General features: G+C 43.8%; 1 protein-coding gene across 8 annotated transcripts in view; it reads right to left on the bottom strand.

Annotated features, from left to right (window-relative positions):
• Positions 1–2,638: 2,638 nt before the first annotated feature.
• Positions 2,639–19,224, bottom strand: part of PTPRU (protein tyrosine phosphatase receptor type U) — a 410,313-nt gene continuing 393,727 nt past the window's right edge. For all 8 annotated transcript variants that reach the window (XM_063139805.1, XM_063139806.1, XM_063139808.1 and 5 more), the window contains 3 exons: positions 15,064–15,221; positions 10,465–10,600; positions 2,639–3,718 (listed from right to left, as the gene is read on the bottom strand). In XM_063139805.1, the coding sequence (XP_062995875.1) occupies positions 3,656–3,718; positions 10,465–10,600; positions 15,064–15,221 (357 nt within the window). In that variant the 3' untranslated portion in view covers positions 2,639–3,655. The remainder of the gene's footprint in view (positions 3,719–10,464; positions 10,601–15,063; positions 15,222–19,224) is intronic.

Below are 19,224 nucleotides of genomic sequence, written 5' to 3'. Positions count from 1 at the left end.
AGCAGGATATTCCACTATGAAAGCAGTATGAAAGTGGTGTATAAAAGGCAGGAGCCACACTACTGCAATACTGCTTTATAGTGGTACTGAAGTGCACTGGCAACTGTTGGGGCCCAGGACACATCTACACCAACCAGGATATAACACTATGAAGGTGGTATGAAAGTGGTATATGGTACCGTATTTCTTCGATTGTAAGACGCCATCGATCGTAAGACGCACACTAATTTCAGTACCACCAACAGAAAAAAAACACTCTAAGACACACCTGCGATTCTAAGACACAACCCATTTTTAGAGATGTTTATATGGGGGGGGGGGGAGTGCATCTTAGAATTGAAGAAATAGGGTCTGTGTCAATGGGCCCCAACAGTGCTCAGTGCACTTCAATACTGCTATAAAGCAGTAGTGTGGCTCCTGCCTTTTATATACCGCTTTCATAGTGCAATATCCTGCTTGGTGTAGATGAGCCCTAAGTCATAGCAAAGGCCAGGGTGTTATATGGAGCATAGAGGCCATAACTCCAACATCTGGGAATATTTTTCAGACAATCTTTTGGCTTCAGCAATTTCAACAGGGATTTCTTTGCTGCCATAAGCACTACAGCCCTTGTTTTCTTCCCTTTTCCTTTTCTTTTAAAATGGAATCCGTGATTCCCAACAATCTGAATTCCGTGCTGAAATACCACTTTCTGCACTCCTGTTAAATTGTGCCACAGGCATAGCCTTTGAAATATTCTTCTTGTAAAAAGTTTGCAAAAGTACGAATGGTGGTTGTCTTTGCTTTTAACACAGGAAACCACATGTTGCTGTTAACATTTAGCAGTATTAATCTCAACATTAAGAAAAAAGTAAGATGTGGAACAGCCCTTAAGTTTCAGCCTGTGGTTTCCAGCAGTTCCACCCTAAAATAATCCCATTTCTGCCTAGCCTACCTAAGTGCAGGCTTATTTCCTGGGCACTGACTGACTGACTGCCCCTTAGCTAGGCTGAAGGAATTTGGTTCTTATTTTGGCACAGTGGCTTACAGATCTTTCTTTGAGCACACAGGAAAGTGATGCCCTAAATTTCCTTGGAGGCACCATTGGTGGGCCAGATGTAAAAGCCAGTGACAAAATATTAAAAAGGTGACCAGTGCTATCACATCACCAACGAACCATTAAATGTATTCAAAGATGGCCCCCACTGTGACGCCAGTTTCGGGATTCCATTTGTCTTGTTGCTGACAGCTCTGGTCATTTTGAGTTTCACTTGTTAGCATTTCATTCCTTAGTATACACATTTGTCCTTCGGTGGTGGCAGCATAAGCTGAGCAAACACTGATGCCTCCTGGCGGCTGCCATTTTGTTTTCTACAGAATGTGCATTGCTGAGGCATTCTTGGGGGAAAACAATGGTGGCCCCTACTGGTAGTTGCTCTCCTCCTAACGCCCTGGAGCGATGCAAACTCTGGGACATTGGAGGCGGGTCCAGGAGCAACTGTCAAAGAAAGTACTTGTTGCCAACAGAGGAAGTATGCCCACAGCCCACCCCTGAATGGAACAAATGGGGGTCCCAAATGGATTTCCCATCCATCCCCATTTGTTCCTCTTTGAATTCATTTTAGGATGAATGCACACCCCTGGTGCCCACACTAAGTGCTAAGAGTTCTCTCTTGTCTTTTCTAGTTCAATCAAAGCCTTGGCCAATACAGATAGTTCTTTTCTTTTCTGAGAGCAACTAAGGCAGTGACCGGCGTCCTTCAGTGTTGGGTCTACGAGCGGATTACCAAGAGTGCTCCCCATTTTGGATCAGTGTGGTGCTCCCCACCATGCACACAACTGCCTGTCAGTGGTGTGATGCAATAGGTTTGTTGTCCCATATAAGTGCTTTGCATGCATACTTGTCTGTGCCGTGCAGTCCAACAACTGGAGGCTTTGGTCATTGTAAGTGCATGGATAGAGACAACTGGTTGGCTAGTCCAATCTTGCCAGATGTTGCTTAGCACGGCTACCTCCAGCTCTTCGAGGAAGTGAATGAAGAACAACCATTTCCCTGCAAAACACACCCACGGCTCAACACTACGCAGGATTCACTAATCTTCTGTTAATTATCTTCATTGAATTTGATCGCAAGGGTGGGAAGTGAATGGACAGACTAGCTAGTTTGGCTGATGAATCAAAGGAAAGGAGGGGACTGTATGGACAGCTGCTCCAAGGATTCTGGGTCCTGATCCTGGTCCTGAGCAGCTGACCCCACCCTGCGGGTAAGGGCAGAGAATGAAGAAAACCTGCCCACTGAACTCTCTTGCTCTTGTGCTGGGTCACTATCATAACTGATTCCTTTTAGGTTCTAACTCACTGGAGGTAGCCAGGCTGCACAAAGGAAAAGCAGTATTATCTGCTCGTGAGCACCAGTAAAACTGGTTCAACTTTCCAAGGCAAAATGAGCTCCAACTGCATGAGTCGTAACTGCTAAAACCAGTGATAGATCTCCCCTTTTCCTTACCCAAAGCCATAGCCAGCAAGCACCGCAAAGCAACTGACCTTTGAAAAGTTTGTATCTGGACCTGTATTGGCCTCTTCATCCTCACTCACACTACCTTGCATACTGAGTCTTGCCAATATGTTCAGATCCATTTGGAAGAAAGATCTCCCCCACCCTACTCCCACTAAATGGCTTTCTGGTTATTGTGTGTATGTGAGCTCTAATGGCTAAGAATTTGAGGACCAGGACAGGATTTCGGATGCTTCAATGTTTGGATAGCCTCCTTGAAAACACCTCGAAAGGGCTAGCTCATTGCAAATCTTCTGCAGTTTGGAGTGGAGCATACCCAGGCACAAAGATGTGGTGGTAGTTAGGAAAATTTGGTCCGGGATGTCTTAGCCTTTGAGTAAGCAGATGGTGTGCTATCCCCCTATGAGATCACCACCAGGATTGTTGGTATTGGTGTTTTCCTGCAGGCAGGGGTCCCTGTCCATGGTTGGGCAGGTATAAATGCGGAAACTCTCTTTGGAGACAGGCATTAGTCAGGAAACAAAAAATGTACGGTTATAAACAGAGCGTGAAAACTGTACAGGTCCCATTTAAGCACGTTCAGTCCAAACATGGCACAGGATTCCCAAAGAATGATGATTCCAAAGGTCTTGTATCATCCCTTCAGAAGGCGTCTTAGCTTTTGGAACACCAGCCAGTCCCATGCTGCTCCCCTGAATCTCCTGGTGCCATTTCAAAATACCTTGGACACTTGCTTCTCCTCTTGGTCTCTATGATCTTGGTTCATTCCAAGGTTGTGACTGGTATAATCACAAAGAGAACCATCTCGATGCTCTCTCTGCAAGCCAGTGTCCATACACATACAAAGAACACACAGGTACCCAACTTCTGGCTGGCATATACACATCATTGTGTGCATGGGATGAGTTCATGTAGGTTCTGCTCTGCTGGTAGCTAGAGAGGCTAGAGCAGGAGGCTAGGAAGAAAGATGAAGGTAGGGGGTGGATGACACGGCCCCATATTTTGCTTCTTGATTTCATTCGTTTCCTTTTAGTATTTTTTTTTTTGTTCTTTTCTTTGTTTTTCCTCCTCCCTCTTGTTCTTACTCAAAAGTCTGGGTGCAAAATGCATGTTTGGCCCAAACATGAAACAAACACTTGCCTGTGCATTCTTGGCAAAATGCTATCTGGTCTCCAGTGAATCCAGGTATTCCAGGGCTAGGTCATAGCAGAAGTGGTACTGTTCCTTTAAGAAGAAGAAGGTGGAGGAGGGGGAGGAGGGAGGGAGGGGGAGAGAGAGAGAGAGAGAGATTATGAGCAGGCAAACCTTATTCCGCAGGTAGAAGAAGAAAGATACAGGAAGAAAATCAAGTTTTGGCATGGGGGCCCATAGAAAACAAATCTGCATATACTTTTGTATATCCATATATGCAAATTTAGAATTATTAGAATGTATTTGAATGTCACAGGAGGCAAATCCAAGCAATTAATTCCTCACCCAAATAATCTCAAATACAATAAATCCTTCAATTCATTTGTACTCAGACCCAGAACATCTCAAACCAATGGACAAAAGTTGTTCTTTCTAACCTTAGATGCCATGCAGGGGGAGATTTTTTGGGAGTTCATAGAATCATAGAATAGTAGAGTTGGAAGGAGACTATAAGGCCATCAATTGCAACCCCCTGCTCAATGCAGGAATCCACTTTAAAGCATCCCTGACAGATGGCTGTCCAGTTGCATCTTGAACGCCTCTAGTGTGGGAGAGCCCACCACCTCCCTATTGTCAGACTGCTCTAACAGTCAGGAAGTTTTTCCTGATGTCCAGCCGGAATCTGGCTTCCTGTAACTTGAGCCAATTATTCTGTGTCCTGCCCTCTGGGATGATTGAGAAGAGATCCTGGCCCTCCTCTGTGTGACAACCTCCTAAGTACTTGAAGAGTGCTACCATGTCCCCTCAGCCTTCTCTTCTCCAGGCTAAACATGCCCAGGAAGGGCAGGATATAAATGTGACAAACAAACAGATATATTTGTACCATCCTTTCCACTACTGGTACTAGCAAAAGGGGGCACAACTTATGTTGCTGTGTGGATGTGGGGCGCATTTTCACTCCGCAGTAGCTGCAATCTTCTGCACACTTCCTGGGAAATAAGTTCCATTGAACCACTGGGAGTCACTTCCCAGTAAACAGGCCTACGGTTGTTCCGCACAACTTTGATTACATCTGAGGTAAACAGCGCACACTGTTTGTGTGTATTGTCAAAAGCACATTTCAAGATGGAAAGAAAATGTACCATGTAAAGAAAGAAGTAGGAAACTTTCATGAAAGCCGGAATGTGATGGTTGCTCTGCTACTGGGATATTTGGTGAGTGGGAAGGGAATTCAAAAGAGTGAGCCTGTGTGTGTTGCGGGGAGGGGGTTGGCATCAACAGAATGCAAAGCAAACTGGGAATGAGATGAAAGAGGAGCTGAAAACCATGTTCTAAAGGCGTGTTCTCTGAAGTGGAAAAAAAGATGGTTCCTTTTAAGAGTTGTTCTGCACAGCAGAGTGTTCTTCTTTTATCTATATCCCAACATTGCTCTGATGGATAATTCTATTGTATTATGTGAGCTTCCTACCAGGATGGGATGAGACTATCGTGTATTTCTGTCACACCTGTGGTTTGTATGAACTAGCCCCCAAAGGGGAGAAGAATAAGAATCAGGATTGATGTTGTGGGGCAAACTGGTTCGGGGTGGTGGTGCATTAGGATTGAAGTTAATGCACCAAACTTGTGCAACTGTGTTCATCATCAGGACAGAGCTCACATCCAATTTTTCAAGGATGATGCCTCCCCACACCCCGCCACACATACACTCCTCTCTAAAACCTCTAACGTACACATGCCATTGTATCAACTGACTACCTCTTGTGCAGCAAATTAAAAATACTGCAACAAATTGCCTACACATCAAGCTACCCAAAGGGCTTAAATGCCTTGTTCTCACTGAGGTGGACAAGTTGTGTTTGGATTGTGATTCTTCAGATTTCATTCACATAGTGAAATCATCACCACCACCACCACCACCATCATCATCATCATCATCATCATCGATTCACCTCGAAAACTAGCTGTGAGGCAGAAAGGTTCTAGCTTAGCCTTTTCCCCGACATGCTAGATTTTTCAAGCTTCGCAATATCCTTTTGGAGATGGGCTAACTCTATCCCAAATGGGGCTGCATCACAGGTTAGTATGAAAGTATCACAATACTGGCCGCTGGAACTCAGTGAGATCAGAGAAACAGAGTTAATTCTTCTCTATAAAGGTACAACTTGCTCTAGTGCAGGGGTAAGCAACCTGGTGCCCACCAGATATTTTGGGCTACAGCTCCCATGATCCCTGGCATTGGCCATGCTCACTGGGCCTGATGGGAGTTGTGGTACAAAACACCTGAGGGTGGGGCACCAGGTTGCCTCTCCTTAAGGAACACAGTTTGGGGCAGGTGTTCTCAAGACCCTGTTCTTTCGACTCAAAAGAACGTTAGCCTTTTGAGGTACTGCTCCCATTCTTACTGCCCTGCGTACAACTTCCACATCCTGTAAGTATGGTTGGTGGAATCTTGAGTAAGGGAGGAGCAGCTAACATCTTGGGAGCAGAAAATCAGCTGCTGCCTGTATCTAGAAGCTGTATCTGCAAGAGAAGGTCTTCCACTGAAACTCCCTGTGTGTGAACAATTCCATGGCAGGAGGTAGAAGATGACCTTTCAAAAATCCAATTAGTTTTTTGTGGGTCTGGAAAGCAAGACCCCAGAGCCTCAGGTGTGGGTGGATCTGAGGGAAAGGGATCAAAGAGATTAAACACAGAGAGACAGACAGACAGACAGACAGACAGACACACACACACACACACACACACACATGCACTGCTTTGGGATTAAAGGTAAAAAAAAAAAAAGGATTGCTTTTCCTTATAACAATATAGAAAGCTAACATTTCTGTCGCAGAAAGGATGCACACAGTGGGCCAGATCCTCCATGGGTGCAGATCAGTGAAGCTCCACTAATAGCAAAGAAGCAAGATCTCATTTTCTCCTGTGGTGGATCATTAAACTGAGTCTTTGGAAACAGACTTTGCAGGTTCAGCTGAGGTTGGGGGAAATTGTGTTCCAGTTGAAAAGACTAGTTTGCATTTGCTAATACCTTGCAATTCAGCCCAATAGGTTGTCCGACTCAGTTACTGCTTCTTCTTTTTTATTGCTTTTGCTTAATTCCTTCCTCTCTCCACCCACCCACCCCCCACCTACTCCAACTGTGGGATTTTTTTTCACCCTAATGCAATCACAACTACCCGCAAAGACATTTCATTTTGACAGGCAGAGAATTGATTATCAAGACTTTACGAATGTCATATTCCCGTTCCTTGGGTCTGTTCCTGACAAGAATCCCTCTCTCCTTATAGCAACATTCCCAGTGTGGTTGGCAGGTGTATTTGGGAACCTAAAATCACATTTCAAAGGAAAAACATATTTCCCTCCTAACTTCACTACCCTCTTGGTGCAAATTGTGAGCAGGGTCTCCTTCTTTTAGGGATGCATGAATCAGTCAATTTTAGTTACTCTCAGTTTCTTATTCTTTTTCCAATCTGAAGTGCAGTTCATCCCAAATTTTGCAAAATTCACAAGCATTTTTCTGCAGAGTTCTCAAAATGCATGCATTTTTCTAATGTACACATTTTTTTGCAAACACTTTCCCCAGTATAATACATTTTAATGTCCCTAAACTATGCATTCTTGTATGCAATTTTTGATTGGAGAACTTCTTTGCAAGATCCAGAGACGTGTGAACTTCAAAGGACAGTGAAAGTTGTCCTTTGAAATGGTAAATTGGGATTAAGATGCAAACTGAAGCAATTTCTTCCCCCATTTCTCCCCTCTTTCAGCACGTTTTTGAGTGTAGGGTCTGTGTGCATGGGGAAAATGTTCACCCTACTTACTGCATTGGCATTCATGATCCCATTGTTTTTGCCATTTTTTGCTCTATGTGTTACACGCAAGACACCAAAATGAAGGCAGGAAGCGTTGCCCAATATCCTCATTCTGATTTGACACCATGAGCACACACCATAGCCAATTAGTGTCTGTCAAGGAAATGTGGAAGACCATTGTGGTGCACCAATTCCCTTTTCCATGTTTAGAATTTGCTTTGGGCCTGTTTGAGCTGATTGACTATGCTGGTTTCCAGGGCCAATTCTGCTGAGACTGGTCAGCATTAGCTCGTATTTAAGCACCGAGCTGGTGAAACCTCAAGGATAGGATGCGGATGAGATGAGAGTAATCTATGTTGGGCTGGCTGACTGCCAATTGTTGGGGATAGTTCCCCTCCCCTCAAACTGAAAGAATATATGATACACTCTTGAAGTCCAGAATAGGATGGAACTATGGGATAGTATATGATTACTGGCCTTCTCCCAATTCAGAACCTCAACGTAGGCTGATCCAGACAGGTGCTGCATGGCCAGGCCATTTCTTCTTCCACTGATGTGATAATGACTACAGGGTTCCCAGTGGCAGAAGAGTCATATGTTTTATGGTCTTGCTTCAAACTAGTGTGCTTTGCTTCTTCTTTTGCTTTAATTATTCTCTTAATCTGATTCTCTTTAATCACATCTTTCCTGTCACCCGTTAGTGCCTTTATTGCATTCTGAATCCTTAAAAGAACCCTTGAAAACTGGCAACATCGTCTCATGGTAGCAGTGATCCTCTTGGTGGTCACCAACTGGTGGCTCTGCTTATTTATTCAGTACATCCATATCCTCCCTTTCTTATATTTTGGTTCTGAGGGCAAAATGCAGGTGGTTTCTCATCCACCCACTGCCAAGTCTCAGACCTACTTAGATGCAGCAAGCTGGCTGCATCATGTCCCCCTCTGACCATGCCCTCAAACCCAGGAGCCCTCTCTGCACAATGACACACCATGACTTAGCTGCTGCCACAAAACCTATGTCCTGCCACAGAGCTGTGGCCCATTTTGGGTTCCCCGCCTTGAAAACACCCCTTCACTGATTTGGGGGTGGTTTTATGGTCAGAGGGGGTATTTCCACTCAGCCCTGGTAGTAGGAGGACTCTCACAAACACTCCACAGCCTACCTATCCTATGTCCAACATACCTAAGAACATATGAAGAGGCCTGTTGAATCGAAGCAAAGGCTTACATCATCCAGCATTCTGTCCACTAGATGCCTGAGCCACAGTCTTGCTATCTTTATTTGGGGGAGGGGTTTTCCAAAAAGCCTTCCCAGTACCTTCCAGTCCAAGCAGAAGCTCCCTGCAATGAACTTTTTCAGAACCCCCTCTCCCATATTGCCTATTACCACTAGGGATGTTGGGAAAAAGAATATGCAACAGATTCAAATGAGTATGAATTTCTATGCATCTGAGATATGGATTCTGCAACAGACCAGCTTCCTCTGAGTCACAGAGATTCTGCAGACTTGCAAACCGTTTTCCCCCCCTTTATACTTTTGAGGGGGATTTGCGCAAATTTGTGCTTGTGATGTTGCACATTAATGCTAATGTGCTGTTGTGCAAGTAGAACAAGTTTCTTGTACATCCCCCCCCCAAAAAAAATTCTGATTCCATCCATGAGTGTACAATGGAATGAAAGACACCTGACAATCCACAAAACACAGACAGAATGGATTTAACAAAATCCATGCGCCCCTAATTATTACACACCACTTCACCCTCTGCCATTTAAAAGCAGGTAGTCCAATCATTTCATTCGTGGTTGAGAGTACAATACTAACCAAGCATAAGGAAAGCACTGTTGGATCGGAGCAAAGGTCCATTTGATCCAACTTCCTGTTTATGCCAGGGAGAAAGCCAAAAGCAGCCTTCCCCTAACATTGCTGGTATTCAGTGACAAATTGCCTCTGAATCTGGTGGTTCCACAGCTATTAATAGAGCTCTCCTCCATCCATTTCTCCCGACATGAACCTACCCGTACACTGCACTCAACATCTAAGGTCCTCCTCCGAGTGCCTACTCCGAGGGAAGCTCGGAGGATGGCAACAAGGGAGAGGGCCTTCTCAGTGGTTGCCCCCCGACTGTGGAATGATCTTCCGGATGAGGCTCGCCTGGCACCAACGCTGTTATCTTTTCGGCGCCAGGTCAAGACCTTTCTCTTCTCCCAGGCATTTTTTTAAGCAGCATTTAACAATGTTAAGTTTGTTTTTAATGGACTCCAGAATTGTTGTTTTTAAATGGATACTGTTGTTTTTATACTGTTTTTATGTTTTTTAAAAATTTTGTATACTTTTAATGTTTACTATTTTTAATTGTTGTAAACCGCCCAGAGAGCTTCGGCTGGGGGGGCGGTATATAAATGTAATAAAATAAATAAAATAATAAATAATCCCCCTTTAAAAGCAGTCTAAACTTAAGGGTGATTACTGTTAGAGAAGTCTCTCCATTTTTAACAGGAAACTGTAAAGTAGCCATCAAATTGCAAGCAAAATGTCATGATGTCCTGTATGCGAGAATGTCTCCTTGAGTGCATCCTTCTTATCTAACATAAACAAGAACCCTGGCTCCAGTGCTGCTGTGTCAGTTAAGTTTTGTAACTTACTGTCAGGCCAAAGGTATTGTTTACAGAACAGAGAGAATTGTTTAGCATAATTAGCTATGCCCCAGTGTTATGTTCCGATTGGTTTATGCTGCTACTGGGCCCTGCCCCTTGCAAGCTCAAATACTGTACTGTATTCCCTATGTCTTTTGTCTGATTGCTCCCTTTGAAGAGGCCAGGCCTTGATTACTAATCAATAAAGCGCTTTTGAACCCTCTGTCGCTGGAATGGTGGAGTCGTGCTTAAGGGCCGTTTGGATTTCGTCCTTGGGTGAAAAGAACATTGATCTAACATTACCACCTTTTGTGGCAGAGATTCCCAGCATATTTCCATAAAATCACGAGGGAGTTTGAAGGTGCAGGCAAAGGAAACGCTCCTCGCCACTTACAAAGGTCTCCACCATATTTGGCTTGTAGTTACGGAGGGTCTTTGCAGCAAAGAAAACATCCACCAGCTTGTGACACTTGATCATCTCCAAGATCATGGTGCAGGCACAGAAGGTGCCACTCCGTCCACCCCCATTCCTACAAGAGAAATAAAACGTGTAGTTACAGTCAAAACACATAAGTAGTCCATTGGGAATAACATGGCAATCATCTCTCATTTAACCCAGAAGTGGAGAGGAAAGAGGAAAACAATCAGCTTCAGGTACCAGCTCTTTCATCTGTGGATAACCTCAGGATAACCATAGAGAGATGAAATTAAGGTTTCGATTGGTTCACATCACAAGGCATAGAAGAAGCATAGCTTTGGAAGTGGCCAATTATGGTATCAAGTTCGACCTCCCTGCTCTGTACAGGAATCCAGTTTAAATCATCCCTGACAGATAGATGGGAATAGATCAAAAGTGGTTGAATTCAATTTTGAATCAGCTCTCGGGGACTTCATTCCAGTGGTGGGCAGGGTAAAAGGTCAAAGGAGTAAGGCAAAAGTAAGGGAGGGAAAATACATGCGATAACTGGGAAGCCACCCAAAAATGGTGGTCAGGGGAAAGTGGTATGTCCGTCTGGAGATTCCCTGGCAGAACAGATCAAGACCCCAGATGTGCCAGAACCCAGGTGGGCCACAGGCCAAAGGTTCAATACCCCTTGAATAGGTGGCCATCCTTTTCCCACTCTTGAAGTTTTGAAAAAGATGTAGGATCAGTGAAAATCTCTCTCTCTCTCTCTCTCTCTGATTCTACCCAATGCCTGTAAAAACACATGGGCCTAATCTACACCAAGCAGGATATTGCACTATGAAAGCAGTATGGAAGTGGTATATAAAAGGCAGGAGCTACACCAGGCAGGATATAGCGCTATGAAAGTGGTATATGGTATGTGTCCATGGGCCCCAACAGTTGTCAGTGCACTTCAATACCACAATAAAGCAGTAGTGTGGCTCCTGCCTCTTATATATCACTTTCAAACCACTTTCATAGTGCAATATCCTGCTTGGTGTAGATTAGGCCACAGATAGATTATAGCCATACATTGATGGCATAATTAGAAACCATGTGCCCACTCCCAGTTTGGACTTTTGAAAGTCTTGGATGAAGGAGTGTCAAAAGAGGTAACTCTGGTAAACCCTTCTTACTCATTCCACCCAAGCCAAAGAGGGATGAACGGAACCCACCCAAGGAATCCTTTGTTTTGCTAGGTTTTACACTTTGCTTTGGTGCTGTTCCATCATCATCATCATCATCATGTAATTAGAGCTGTCTCTAAAGTTTTGTTTGGTGTTTTGTTTTTTTAAATGCACTCGTAGTTTACACAAGAGACTGCCGAGTTTCCCTGGCCACACATGCTTCTTTGGGGAAAGGGTCTCATGCCCAGAACGTGCTCTACTCCCCAGGCTTTCGGAACAGCCGCTTCTAAGTCTCTAGATCCAGAGTTGCCTATCTTTCTGATATAATTAAATAGAGGCTGGTGGCAGTGATTGAGAAATAATCCTTGCTAAAGGATTAAATTGCTGAGCAGGCTTGGTTTGAGTGTTTCACTTCTATGCAAATACACATGGGGGCTTAAAGTAAAATGTAGAGGGTGGTAGGAACCTTTCTACCATTGTAATGATGAGCACTTTCCCTAATGGGGATAATACTAGTATCATTATTGCATGGTTGTGATAATGTAGCATTGTGAACTCTTATATAAAATATTATATAAATATCAAGAATTACATTATTATCTTTCATCACTAGCTTTTTGTGGGCTGGGCTGGAAATGGCTTCCTTCGAACAAGAGTAACCGGACAGCCTAGGGTTTGTTTCTGACCCTGGCAAATTTTGTCATCACCTCTATTGCTTTTTACATTTCATCCAATATTGGAGCCAGTTTCATCATGTGGTTAGCTTCCTCCTTCTGGCTTTGATCAGATGACTATTCATAAAATCAAGGATCATGGAATATTTGAGCTGGAAGAGGCCTATAAGGCCAGTGAGTCCAACCCCTTGCCCAATGCGGGAATCCACATTAAAGCATGCCTCATAGGTATTTATTTATTTTTATTTATTTATTTATTTATTTATTTATTTATTTATTTATTTATTTATTTATTTATTACATTTTTATACCGCCCAATAGGCGAAGCTCTCTGGGCAGTTCACAAAAATTAAAACCATAATAAAACAACCAACAGGTTAAAAACACAAATACAAAATACAGTATAAAAAAGCACAATCTGTCCAGCTGCATCTTGAATGCCACAAATGTGGGAGAGTCCACAACCTCTCTAGGTCATTGGTTCCATTGTCATACTGCTCTAATAGTCAGGAAGTTTTTTCCTAATGTCCAGCTGGAATCTGGCTTCCTGTAACTTGAGCCCATTATTCCATGTCCTGCAATCTGGGAGGATCGAGAAAAGATCCTGGCCCTCCTCTGTGTGACAACCTTTCAAGTACTCATAGAGGGCTATCATGTCTCCCCTCATTCTTCTCATCTCAAGGCTAAACATGCCCACTTCTTCCAGTCTCTCCTCATAGGGCTTTATTTCCAGATCCCAGAGTATTCTTGTTGCCCTCCTCTGAACCCTGCCCAGCTTGTCTGCATCCTCCTTGGAGTGTCATGCCCAGAACTGTATGCAGTGTTCAAGATATGGCCTAAGAGCTCCTTTAAAATTGGGTTCTTGAACCCCAGGCTCATGGGCCAAATCAGTGGTCCCAATTTGGCCTAGCAGGTTTCCCCTGATTATCAAACCCCTTTGCTCCCAACCGACAACTTTGGCAAATTCCTGGCTTTTGCACAATTCCCCCCCCCCCCCCGTTCTAAAATGGTTCACATGCCACTAAGCTTTAATCACCGGTAGGAAGTGCTCTAAACTAAAATATGCTGATATCATTGGCATTTTGGTGCACTCCTTTTGCCTTCAGCCTCTGGCCACGATTGGAGTATGCCACCCCCCCCAAAAAAAAAACCTTCTCCAAAATTGAATTTAGCCCTAAGCCTGAAAGTGTTTCAACACCCTGGCTTTAAAACAGCATTATACCATTGGCCTGCGTTTTGTAGCTGAGACTCCCAGATCAGCCAAACGAAACAGCTGTGAATGACTTTGTCACTGTCTCAAGCTCCCAAAGTCAACTTGAGCAACTTCAATTATTCCTTCTCAAGCACCTGTTTCATTTTGCGTAAACTGGTGAGACCAAATGAAGATCAGCCCACCCGGTCCCCCGCCTGTGTGTAGGCAAGTTGCCAGTTTACACTGTAAATTCTTCAGGGCGCCGATTCCCATCAGAGCTAATAAATCCTTTACACCTGTCGTAATCAAATTAGCCAGATGCATGCAAGAAGGTTGTTTGTGAGCCACCAGTTGCTAATTTCCGCCCTCCTTCTCTTTCTCCAGCTCCTCATCCTTGCCCTCTGGAGAACTCTGAATTTTACAAAGACGCTGCCAAATTATCCTTAGGCTAATGAAGACAGACAAGACCGTGCTTCACTTTTGATTAAAAGCTTGCTGGGTGCCTCCGTCAATTTGGAAACATATTACTCCCCGCTACCACCACCTGCATATAATAGTGGTTATGCATTAACAGATGAAAAGTATCACAGATCCTGAGAGACCCCCCCTCCCTGCCGCTGCCCTATAGGCCTACATAATACTTCCAAGAAAGGATGTAGAAGAAGTTTGTTTCAATTCAAAAGTCAACCAGACATATCCCGTTTGAAACCCTGAATGCAAATAAGAATGGGGGTGCATATTTTGTAGGGGGGATCACACATTCCTGAACTTGAAATCAAGTTTAATTTTTTTTCTTTTTTTGTTTGAAAAATGTGCACGTTGAAATTTGCTTTCTTTTCTTACTCTCTCTTTTTAAACATTTTCATGCTTTAGTCAATGTGGGGAAGAACACCCTTCTAATAATGTTCACAGAAATGTGGAAGTGTTTCTCCCCCTCCCCTTCACATGAACCAAACAGGTTGCAAATGAAAACGTGCAATTTCCCCGTTTCTTGAAAAAACAACAGTGATCGCCAACATTGAAGACTGACAAGCAGTGAGTTGATGTTCATAGGATCTTGGTGAGCCTGAACATCACTCGTTTGACCATCCCTAAAAGCCCTCTCTTAAAGCTAATGAGATACTTCCCCCCTGTTTTTTGACTCCTGAGTATTGGGGGGGGGAGTATTTCAGGAAGCAAATAGATGGGGGGGAGCTTTAATCCCTCCCCATCTGTACTGTTCCCAATCCAAACTGAGCCCACGCGTGCTTACAGTTGAGTAAGAAAGCAAGAGTAGGGACTCCTACATGCTACATGATTAACATTATGTGAACTTTGACCATCATATATGGGCAGGACTTGGAATGCACAGACTAGAAAATTGAGGCCGAGCAATCATAAGGCTCCCTTAACTTTTCTCACACAGTCTTTATATCCCCCAAAACTCCTGTTTCAATGTGGTTTCTCAACAATGCAAGATGTTGTTGTTGGAGGTGGGCTGGTAACCTAAAGAACACTTCCCTCCAGCTGAGAAAGGCAAGCTATTGTCCCCACCATCGGCCCAGGGGATACTTACAAACAATGCACGATTGTTCTTCCGTCACCACACTCCAACTGCCACTTCTCCACTTGGGCTAATAAATGCAGGAAAGACTTCTTGGAATCAGGGGTGTCTCTGTAGGCTGACCACCGCAGGTACTGGAAGTGTCGGACCATCAGGTGCCCCTCCTGTAACTAGAGAAAGACCATCATTTCTTCCCCACTTTGTGCTAGCTTGCTTAGAATGGAAGTCTTTACGGAGAACTGCCCTCTTCAGCCTGTTTAGACACAGGAGCCATCTTGAATGAGAACCTGCAACTTGGGAGCCACTTCTTAAACACACGTGTCTACCTTCTTTCTTTTCTCTCTGCGACAACCAGTTTTAAGGTAGGAACGTCTTTTCAATTTCAATTGATTGTACAGAAGAGCACAATGGTCCAGTTAGGGTCCTACTAGAGGTGGGGTATGTGCTCTTTAGATGGTAATGAGTATTACTCCACTTAGTTCAAAATGTGGTAACCAAACCCTGCTGCATTTGGGGACCCTCCTGCTCATTCAACTGTGTGGAGCCCTGGACATCTACCCCAATGCCCTACCTTGAGGGCACCACTAATTTCAGCAGTGATTAGTTGCCATGGAAGAGGAGTGGCTGCTGAAATCCCCCCCCTTTTTATGCAAGTATTAATGGCAGAGGAGGCCTTGTACCTGTTCACCTTCTCTCTTTCTTTCTTAAAAGACAGAAAGGAAAAAGCAGGGGAGCCATTGTTGACTCATTTGCGGGCCCAGATCCAGCATTTGTATACTGATGGCTTAGATTACCTGTTCATGAGAAATATCTTACTCAGCATAGGTTGAGCCTAAGGATGTCAGAGAAATCCTTTGGGGGGGGGGGGCGTTTACGGCTCAGAAAGTTTTCACCAGCTCTCTCTCTCTCACACACACACACACACACACACACACACACACTGGACTAAGCCTCACTCATTTGTGAGCTGGCCCAACTCATTACATGATGAGTCAGACCAGTTGAAATTTTCTCATTGGGGGTTACTTGTATAAATTGTGATTTGTGGAAATCACAGCCATAAATATTTATGGAACTCACGATTTGTGCAAAACCACGACTGTAAGTAGTGCAATTTGCCTACAATTTTGTGCAAATCATGATTTCCATAAAAAAATACAGTTGTGATTGTGCAGAAATCATGACTTACAAATAATAATAATAATAATAATAATAATAATAATAATAATAGTCAGCAAAGTTCCCAAGTTTGAAGAACTGACCTGCCACTTGGTTTGCAAATGCAAGCCAAGCCAGGCCCATCTGTCAGGTTGAAGAAAGGCTGGATTTCCCCACAACGGACAAGCCCAGTTGAGCCATAGGAGGCTGTAGCCAGGGCCTCCTACACCTTATTGTAAGCAACTCCAAACCCTTTAACTAGAAATCATACATCTGATGCGCAGACAATGAGACAATCAAACCAGCGCGACAGCTCATCAAAATCCCTTGTGTTTGCTGCGCCTGTGCGCTTCGGTAAAGAGAAACAATAGAAGAAAACGATGATGGCAAAAACAAACAGAGGGAAATTAAAGTTGTGGGTAACTGCCAGTTCCAAAAATAGTTTTAGAAATTCATCATGCGAAGGCAGAAGAAAGGCAGAACACAAGGTTGCAAACTCATGGGACAATAGTAGGCTGGAAGGCGGGAGATCTGTCCATCTCTTGCTCTGATTTCTCAGTACTCTGGTCTTATTCCTAGTTCTTATGCCTACCCTACCTTGCCCATCTCACAATTGGGTGCCCACGTGCCCTCTATTACTGAGAACTGTTTGAAGGCATCCTCCGTTTTAAGGGCTGTCCTGCCAGATCTACACTAAGCAGGATATAACACTTTGAAAACGTTCTGAAGACTGTATAGGGAGCGTGTCCTGGGCCCCAACAGTTGTCACTACTGTTATAAACCATTTTAAAGCAGTAGTGTAGATCCTGACCTAATTAAAGCTAAAGGATCTTTAAAAAGTGTTGCCTTTCCATAGCTACCACCTGAACAAAAGATTCAACAGTCAGGCACATAGGTCACTTAATCACCGCCTTTTGCATTGTGGTGACATACACATATATTTCTCCTTTTTATATCTTTAATGTATATAAATTAGCACATGCACGTTTTATGGAAATCATTGTTTTCCTTCAGTCCTTTTTTTTTCATGATGCATTTCCTCTTTTCAGAGGCAATTTATAAGTGGACACACACACACGTCCTGCCAGTGATAGTTTGCAACAGCAGCAGCACCTAGATTTATTCATTTGATATTCACTTCAAACTAAGAAAAGGGGGGGGGGAAGGGAAGGGAAGGCAGGCAGCAGAGGGGAAAGATGCTCTTTAATACTCTGGTAATCTAGTTAGCTTTGCAATCTAATGTGGTTAGAGGGCTCTGGAAAGAGGGGGGATTATATTCACATAGCCAAGCGAGTCCAGGGTTTAAAGCAGGTGGATGCGGAGCTCAGCACCAAATCAGAGGCTTCTGAGGCCGGATGGAAAATACTTTTGAGAATCAATGCTGGCTTATGGGGCTGAGCCTCTGGGACTGGCACACAAGCTCTCAAAAATGCTTTAGTAATGGTTTGGGCCAGGCAGAGGTACAGAACTGGAGAGGCAGCGATCAAGGACAGATTTCTGAGTGATCTGCACAGAAGCCTCAACGTATTTATCTAACTACAAGGTTTGATTCACTTGGATGAATTTAGTTGAATTTGCAGGGTGAAAGGGAAACGCAACTGGGGATGGTTGGGTTTTCGTTCCATCCATAGTTTTAAATGAACTGAGCTGATTCACACTTCCCATGGATCGGAACGTGGTCATCCTTCCATTTTCACCAGTTCTCCAATTGTTGCAATACAGTTCTCAGCTCAAAAACCATATCCAAATGCAAGTACAAATGCATATTTGGGGTTAAAATGTGCAAACCCTTGTGCTTTGGGATCGAATGCTTATGAAAGGCATTTCTTCAAAAACAAAAAACCCAAAATAGATTACAATATAATGTGAAATTTCAGGTGTGTGTTTGGGTGTGTATGCAGGTTGATGCAGAAACAGGATGAAATGTGTTTAGGAGTGAAAACATATTAAAATGACACGGACCATAAAGAAATTGAGCTGTCCATCCTTAAATGGAACCCCCAAATCCAGCCAATTTCCCTAAACTCAAAGTATCCTTTTCTAGCTCTATGGTATAATTTGCAACTCTTACTTTGGCCTTAGCTAGACCTAAGGTTTATCCCAAGATCATCTCAGGGTCGTCCCTGCCTGCTCCCGGGATCCCCTGTGTATCATTTACATGAACAGGGATGACCCTGGGACGATCCCGGGATAAACCTTAGGTCTAGCTAAGGCCTTTGTTTCTATTCTCACCCTGCTGCTGCTGCTCAGACACTACTGTTTTGTTTGCTTGTGAGTGTGTTTGATTGCTTGTTTGCTTTTGGCTAGGTTCTTTCCCAAAATGACCCCCCCTCAAAGAAAAAAAACCAGTGAAGGCATGGGGAATGCATGGACATCCTGGTTCCAAGTAGCCACTTTGCTCTTGGTAGATGGTTTCCCCAATACAAATAGTTTCCCCTTGATTTACATTAAGCAAAACTTGAAACGTCCCTTCCCAACTTGGTCAGGTGTTCTGATGCTCAGGTTTTTTTGGGGGGAGGGGGCACAGTTCAACCAATGAAATAATTTTGGGGTGAACTGTCATCTAGGAGCAGCCATTATACCTCATTGCAGTAGAGGAAGAGATGGAAAGCAGGACCTACTCCACTGATTGAGCTGAGAGGCCAGCTCCATTTGGCTTCTCCTCTCCCTTGCCAGTTGTCTGTTATAAGAACTGTGCAATGTTCAGAACCGGTGTTTGGATTTGTTTATTTTCCTCTTCCCTCCTCATCCCTTTTTCCTTTTGTGTGGTTTGTCTTTTCCATTGCAAGCCAGCGGACAGGGACAATCGTATTTATTTTCTTGATCGCATGTAAGCCATTCTGGAAGCCTTTTTCAGAGTGGCTTACATGAAGAACGGAATGAAAATGCTTAAAATAAATAATGCATTCAGAGATACCAAGCCAGTTCCTACTGTATGCTATTGGCAACAAACAGAATGCTGGGCTAAACAAGACCTTATTATGATCCACCAAGGCAGTTCTTAAGCTAACAGCA

Source organism: Elgaria multicarinata, chromosome 13 (assembly GCF_023053635.1).
Source record: "Elgaria multicarinata webbii isolate HBS135686 ecotype San Diego chromosome 13, rElgMul1.1.pri, whole genome shotgun sequence".
NCBI classification, from domain to species: domain Eukaryota; kingdom Metazoa; phylum Chordata; class Lepidosauria; order Squamata; family Anguidae; genus Elgaria; species Elgaria multicarinata.
The sequence above is the reverse complement of the archived record's forward strand: the minus strand, read 5'-3'. Positions and strand labels throughout refer to the sequence as shown.